Source organism: Hypanus sabinus, chromosome 18 (genome assembly GCF_030144855.1).
Source record: "Hypanus sabinus isolate sHypSab1 chromosome 18, sHypSab1.hap1, whole genome shotgun sequence".
Classification (NCBI taxonomy): Eukaryota; Metazoa; Chordata; class Chondrichthyes; order Myliobatiformes; family Dasyatidae; genus Hypanus; species Hypanus sabinus.
Window position 1 is genome coordinate 12,985,083 of NC_082723.1, and position 8,155 is coordinate 12,993,237.

Sequence of the window (8,155 nt, forward strand, 5' to 3'; positions counted from 1 at the left end):
CCAACAATTATGGATAGCAACTTCCCCAGGGCAAAATTATATTTATTTTATAATTAAGCCAAGGAAAATAAGATGGAAGTAAAAGGTAAAATTAGGGGAAGTAACTGAAGATAACGACCCCGACTCAGCCAGGTCGCTAATACTCTTTTATTTTTGTGTTGGGGGAGGCGTGAGGAATGTGTTGTCCTGACCGGTGCTGGGTTATATCTAAATTCTGTCCTTTAATAACTTTATTACTTGTCTGCTTTTTGAAGTGGTGGAACCAGCTATTCACTTCCATTGGGATACCAGCCCATGGCAACAGGACATAGGCAAGGTCTGAATTCTTGCCAGCGACGACTATGCCACAGGACAATTAAATGTAGTATGGGTGGGTGTTTATAATGTATTTGGGGAAAAGTGATTGTGGAACCAAGACAATGATCAATAAAGCGACCTTAGTTGAAAGCAGAGAGCGATCGCACCTGTTATAGCAACCTGTTCTATGTCACTTCTCGCCGATCTATTATGTAGCAAGGTATACCGCATCCGATTAAAACCCTCATCAATAAATTCTATGTGCCAGCAACGTGAAGGGGATGGGACATTAACCCAGTAAAGGAATAGGGGCTCATTTTGACGTATTTTTCACCATTATAACATTAATGAGAAAAGATGTATACAAAGGGTATATTTATTCATATTGCATGCCAGTAATTCCTGTCTTTTTTTCGGCGTGGTTCTGCATGAAAAAAAAACAGGCTAAACTGAATAAATTTCAGAAAGAAAGATTTTTTATTCTTAAATATGGGTGTATTTCAAAGAAAGGACAACCAAGCATTTCTTTAAATATTTTTTTACATAATGAAGAATTTTATTTCGCAAACCGTTTACGTTTCACGGTTGCTTCTGAACGGGGACGCGGAGCAAAGCGTTAACAAATCACCTGCGAGAGCGGGTGTTCACGGATTGATGCGGATCACGAACTGCCTTTGGAAATGACACCCGATTCAGGGCCGCGGACGCATCTCGTCTGTACTGCTCAAAACGCGTGAGCGGATAACGTTTGTTTCAGACACAATTACTCTATTGAAATCGAATAGTTGAAGCTTCCTGTACATCGGACACTTAAAAGAAAACAGTGGCGTATACTGAACGGCTTAAATGCAAGGATTCGTCACCAAGAAGGGCTGACCAATTTTAAGTTAGAACCCGCTGAGATTGTTATTTCGCATTCTTACAATGTAAACCTTCTGGAAAATGTTTTCACCTACGATCTATTTTTTTCTCTCAGCTACATTTGTGTCTTCCGTCAATATCGGTCATATTGAATTTGAACCGGAATCAGCATTCGCACCAAATATCCTTTTAATTAGTTAGTGCTCCGGGAAAGGCTATAAATCAAGCAGATGCGGCGCCAGTAATTTTAATCCACCCATGTTCCGATGGTTTAAAAAGTAGGCATAATAACAAAATCCGTAAGTAATGTAATTAGTATGTATGTGTTAGATCAGATTCACTTGTCCAGAATCTGGAAACAAAGGAAGTTTTTTTTCTCTCTCCGTCTTCTGAATATCCTTTTCGACTCTCTGGCACCTGTTGGGCGGACATGATCAGAAATAGCCGTGTATTTAGATTTCAGCTGGTGCTATTTGACCCGACATTGACGCTGGTGACGAGAACGAGTGCTAAGGGGAAACTTGCTCGGAAATGATGTGGAATTAGCCAGCATTCGATAAAGAGTTGTTTACCTGGAGTAATCGTAGGCTGCCTGCGCTTCCATTTCCTGATTGGTTGGCGAGTGAGATTGGCAGCACAAGGCGACATGACTCCGCCCTTCCGCTGTCCGGCTTTCTGTCCATCCAATTAGCTGATTTTTCTCTCTCTCTCAATTCGCAGTTATCAAGAACTTCCGTAATGGGTTAGGGCGGGGGCCGCAGGAAGCGTTTCTGGGTGAAAATTGCTGGCTGGAAGAGCTGGGCTGGGATTTTAGAAGGGACTTTTTTTTTTTGCACATCCTCCCCTTCCGATACTTCTACTCGACTTTTCCCTGTCCTCCCCAACAACCCACTCCATCCTAAAAGAGGGAAATAAATGTAATGCGTCCTGCTTTGAAAGCGAAGTTGCTCAAACCAGAGTACATCACTCAACGGATTCCACTCGGCTTCCGTAAATCTTTGGATGCCACTATGCAACGTAAGTCTTCTTCCTCTCAAGTTTCCGAGTTAGGATAATCAGGGATCAGATACTACGATGCAAGAATTCATCTTTGTGGGAGTTGAGATAGATGTGAATGTGAGCGGAGTCTCAACCACCCACCCCCACCCACTCTAGGCTAGGGGATAATCTCAAATCTGCAAATCAGAAGCAAGTAAATACACATTTTTAAGACAACAAGGTAGCGGTAAAATATAAAGTGGCCTTGGTTGGTTTTACATAGGGTAGTTACAAGTGTGAATGTATGCACGTGTGTCTAATTTGTGGACATGGGGTGTCAACCATGGGACCTCACGTTAGCTGGCAAGTTGAATTTCTTACTAAAATAGAGGAAGACAGGTTAACTTGTTCGAATAACTAAAATGTACATTTGGGATTGACAGAGTTTATTACCTACACTTATTCATGGAAGTAGCTAAATAAATCATTCTTGTGCCGATTAATATTGTCTGAATAATTTAACAGTCAACTGTAAACATTGATGTAAATAATGATGTAAATTATTTCAGCATGTTATCGTTTACATTTATATAACTGGTTGTCCCGCTTCTCGAGGCATATATAATATTTGAAGGTTTTCTCATTCGTGGAAACTCAATGTTTGAATGCAGTTTGAAGGATTCTGACGTAACGTTTGCGATGGGTTCTCGTTAAAATTGAACGAGTTAGTATGTTCCCCGCTGTTTGGGAATATGTCGACCCACACAAAGATAGCACTATTATTCTGAGGTTCTTCCGAATATTTTTAATCGAATTCTTATATGCAATTGTGTTTGTGTTGTGACCCTTTGCCTATGTTTAACTGGGTACTGTGTACACAGATATCCCACTTTGTGCCGGCTGCAATCAACACATCGTGGACAGATTTATTCTGAAGGTTCTGGACCGTCACTGGCATGGAAAATGTTTGAAATGCAGCGACTGTCAGAAGCAACTGACCGAAAAATGCTTCAGCCGAGGGGACAGCGTCTACTGCAAAGAGGATTTCTTTAAGTGAGTTCACCTTCTCCCTTCTCCCTGCATGTCTCTATCGGTCCGTTCACCACGATTCTACAGGGGAACACAAGAGGAGAAATTGGGAAATCTCAAAGTGTGTGTGTGTGTATGTGTGTGTGTGTGTGTGTGTCTGTGTTTTTACTGGAATCCTGCATCAATGGAAGCCGGCTCGATTATATGACGATTATATCACCATGATTATATTCCATTTTTTAGATTAGATTAGATTCAACTTTATTGTCATTGTGCCGAGTACAGATACAAAGCCAAATGAAATGCAGTTAGCATCTAACGAGAAATGCAAAGAATAGTGTTATTTACAAAATAACTGCAAATAAAGAGCAAGTGCTACAGCACAGAAATATAAAAGTACTGAGACAGTACAATATGGGTGCAATACTGCTTAGCGCAGGGTCACAGCCTCAGGGAAGAAGCTCTTCCTGCGCCTGCTGGTGTGGGAGTGGAGGCTCCTGTAGCGCCCAGCGGATGGGCGGAGAGTAAAAAGTCCATGGTTAGGGTGAGATGCATCCTTGATAATGCTTTTCGCCCTGCCCAGGCAGCGTTTATGGTAGATGTTCTCAATGGTGGGCAATTGGGTGCCGATAATCCGCTGGGCAGTTTCCCATTTAAAGTTGCTGACCAAATTTTCAAATCGTTCCAATCAGGACCCACGGTATTTCAGACACGTTTTATTTAAAAAAAAAGACTTTGAAGTTGGTGGTGGTGGTGGTGGTGTGGGGGGGGGGGTCATACTACTGAAGTATTTTTGGACTACAATGACAGCATTGAAATGGGCCGTAGCCCGTAGCCCTCAGGCGCTATGATCCATTTCAGGGACTTGCTTGTTTATTTACACATTTACATTTAGTGTGTGGATGCGAGTTTTAGTGGGTTGTAGCCCAATGCAAGCAGCCTCTACTCGGTCTCTCCCCTCCCACCTTCAACCTTACTATCCTTTGTGTTTGGAAAGGCCCCTTGTGTAGGTTTAAAGCCTGCCTTTAGGACTTAGACAGAAATCGAGACTGCCGCACGAGTTGTTTACCACCGTACTGTTAGAGGGCCTGTTACTCTCATGAGATCACTCTGGGGAGGAGAAAGGAAGATCTCATCGGTGTCATGGTCAATATTAATCCTTCAACCTATGACCCAAACCTGTACGTCCTTGGTAGTAATCACGCTCTGATGTCTCTCTCTGTAAAGTCATTGGCTGCAGAGGTTTTTTTTTACAATGGTTTCCTTCTATATAGAAATTCAAAAGCACTCGACAGTACCGCGCGCATTCGCCTCCCTTGAGGTTTTACTTTAAACAAATCCGAAACAACTGGTTTACAGTTTAAACAGGTGGAAACATATCTTTAAAAACAATACTAAAAAAATTGAAAGGAATTAATGAACTCAAGGTCTGCCAATGAAAATATTTAAACAAGTTTGATGCTGAAGATGTCTGATTTTCAATGTATTAATTTTCCGAAATAATTCAGCAATCAAGGTCAACTTGTCCGGAGAAAGAATAAGCGAGCATTTTAAAACTAAGCTGTTTCAATATTGCGTCAGATCCGTGGAAAATTAACTTTCTCTGATTTAAAGATATGGTCCGACCTCACCTAGAACAAAATAGGTCCTCTGTACATGTTTGTTATTGTTTGTACCAGATAGAAATTAATCGCCATTTCCTGTTCTTTATAGAAATTATAATATACTGCTTATATTTGAAGCGTATTATTTTTTGATGGCCGTGGTTATAATATAATGAGGCTACATTAGGGGATACTATTTATTTTAGGTCTTAAACTTCGTCTTTCCCCCTTTCGAATAATATATACCCTTACAAAATCGTTACCAAGAATTCATCACTCGCACATTTGGACATAAAGCCGTTTAACAGCGGTGTGAATGCAAACGTGCACTCACTCACTCACCCACACACGGGCGCACGCATACCGGACAATGGCACCGACGCGTCCAACCAAGAAACTAAGCCTCTTATTCGTCTTTATTTTATTTTCCTTATTTTTATATTCTGATCTCGGGTGATTAATATCTCATTGCTATCTTCTTGCTTAAACAAGAGATTGAAAGGGAAGGATTAGACCCTCCAAATCCCCGGGCCGCTGAACTGGGTCAGTGCGCTGACAAGACGAGCTGGGCAGAACGTGGAGTTCGAACTCCGAACCAGGTCGCTGGGAGCCCTTTGTTGGTGTGATCTGCTTAGAAGAGCTTTAATACAGAACTATATCCAAGTCTAGTTTAGAATGCCACCTAGGTAATTTCGTACAATAAATACAAACTATTTATTAACAGATACGTTATATTTAGCTTTGTAAATACTTCTGAGCTCTGGCTACCTTAATTTTAGCTCAATTTTTAAAGAAGATTTGGATTTGGCGGCGCAAAGAATCAAACACCGAATCAAATGTTATGCCTTTTAACAAAATTAAAATTATTGACAACTTTATGAATGTCTAATCTGAGACATTGGCATCTCCACTGACGTAAGAAAATTGTGATTAAGGAGGCTGTGTTGGATGAGATGGTTGAATTCAAAACTTCAGTTCAGCCCTCTCATCTCCCCGCGACAGGTCACTGATAAAGAGTTCACCACCCCTAATCTTCCCACTCACCCACCCGTTTCCATATCGACTATCGGCTACTTCATTGCCGATCAATCCCGCCAGAGGCTGTAATGTGTGTCGATGTGTAGCCTTTACATAGAACATAGCCTTAAACCCTGACTAAAGTTACTGTATTTCGAACAAAACATCGCCCCCCAACCCCCTCCGATGCGTAATCGGCTAGCTTTCAATTACAACTGGGGAAGATTTCAGGTCTTTGAAATTCTTTCCATGCACGCAAGGACTGCTAGTTCAGATTTTATATTAAATAATAGCACAGGCCTTTAGGAAATCTTCCAACTGATCAGTCTCGGCGGATTGACTTGTTCACAAAGGAAACTACATAAGTCCTGCAATTACTGCTCACGTCCCATGCTTCGCGGCGCCATTGTAAGGTACCCCGATAAAAATAAAAATGATTATTCCCTCAACGTCACCTCATTGCTAAAGCAACACCTTAGTTCGAAGTCATCAAATAAAAAGGAATCTATTTTATCCCCAGCCGACCAAAGGCTGGAACGCTTTCTACCGGAGGGTGTACAGCATCACCGTCATCTATTTCCTGTCGTCTTTCAAATGTCCCCCTACTCTTTTAGTTTAGAACTCGTGGCAAATTTGTCATTAAGAGTTGATGTGCGGACAGTTCCATGGAGTGCAGTGAACCGTTATTCTGGAGTCCATTCCTTTGCTACTTCGTTTGATTTCTAAGCAACTCACTTTAAATTAAACTACCCCAAAACGATTTCTGTTATTTTTTCTATAAATAACTTTAATTATGACAATAAAGGGGCGACAAAGCTTAACATCTTTGCAAATTCGACTCTTTGCCAACATCTCACTGCGATTCACCAGTCTACGGTTTAGAAGGTCTTGGAGATTTGCTTTTCACTGTCAAACGGTTGCGAAGGAATTACGTCCCAGCGGAAAGGGGGCTTGCCGCTAGCGCCCGTATCTGTGCGGGAAGACATCGAGTTAATGTTGCAGACCTTTCAATAAGACGCGAGAAACCAGAAACGACTTGTTTTTATAGTTTGTTCCAGTCCTTATTTAAATGTCCATTTCACTTAAGGTGACGGTAGTCTGAACACATCTTACTTCCGTTCCAAGTTCTGCACATAGCGTTATATTAATGCCATGTTATCCAGGAAACGACTCCGAGTCTCCCGGATTACAAATAATGTACACTCTTTTATTACTTTACCGCCGTTCACGATCCTGGAAGATTTCAGAGCAACCATCACTTGTTACCTTTTAACGGCCAGACGCGCTCTGCGGTAACTGGGATCAATCAGAACTGCACTCGTTGATTAATTATTGTCGCCAATTCTTATTATAATGTAACCGGCCGCATTCGTTTACTCTCGGGGTTTTTTTTAGCGCGTCTAATGTAAATTGTGCGGTCGGCACAAACAAGCAAACGGACTGATTTTTAAACCTGATTGTGTCTTAATTTCGTTCCAAAATACTGTAATGAAGGGACTAACTTGAGGCCTAAGCAAAAAGAATCAGTTTTAATATCACTAGCGTATGTCGTGAGATGTGTTGTTTTGCAGCAGCGTTACTTAGAATATACATAAAAATACTGTAAATTACAGTAAGACATGTATGTGTATAAATTATATATAATTATATAAGTGTGTATACACGTTCATATATATTATTGTAATGTATAGTATATATAATACATAGTGTCTGTGTGTGTGAAGGAAGTTCATTGCACCCTGGTGAATTTGATAATGAACTAAACTAATTAACAATTCGGAAACGCAGAACAACGCCTGTGGAGAATTCGTAGGTCAGGTAGAAACTTTCCATAGTAACGTGAATCCCCCGCTTCATGTCAAACAATACATTTATTTGCAATATCAAATATTTTATTTACCTGCTTAAAAGGCTGGTAATAGCAAAACAAAAATGTACTTCGGCGTGAAAAGAACATGTGATAAATCAAACATATTGTTTATCGAACATACACTGGGCACATTCTAAACTGCAGCTCAATTCCTGCTATGGATAGCTGTGTGCACTTTGTGGAATTGTTGCCAACGAAGGATCAAACAATTTCCGTGGGAGCGTCAATCCGATATTCTGTATCTCGGGATCTGCATGTTCCAATTATCCGGAAAAATAACGGGTTGCTTGTAACCATCTAACTGCTGTCTCTAACACAGTCAGTCTAGATGTGTTGAGAACAACAGTGAGAAAGTTACCGGCAACCCGTAACACTTCCGAATATTTAACCCTTGAAATGACAACAACGAGTTGGCGCTCCGGGCTGAGGCACTGGCATCTCTGATGTAGCAGTGAGCCCTGAACTTTGACTTGGGTGGAGTGGGGCGAAGTTGTGTTTG

The 8,155-nt window shown here is 41.1% G+C and overlaps 1 protein-coding gene across 1 annotated transcript in view; it reads left to right on the plus strand.

Annotated features, from left to right (window-relative positions):
• The first annotated feature begins 2,078 nt into the window (after positions 1-2,078).
• lhx3 (LIM homeobox 3) overlaps positions 2,079-8,155 on the plus strand; it is a 46,886-nt gene continuing 40,809 nt past the window's right edge. Inside the window, exons 1-2 of the mRNA XM_059993503.1 lie at positions 2,079-2,175; positions 3,018-3,189. Of these exons, the coding sequence (XP_059849486.1) occupies positions 2,079-2,175; positions 3,018-3,189 (269 nt within the window). The remainder of the gene's footprint in view (positions 2,176-3,017; positions 3,190-8,155) is intronic.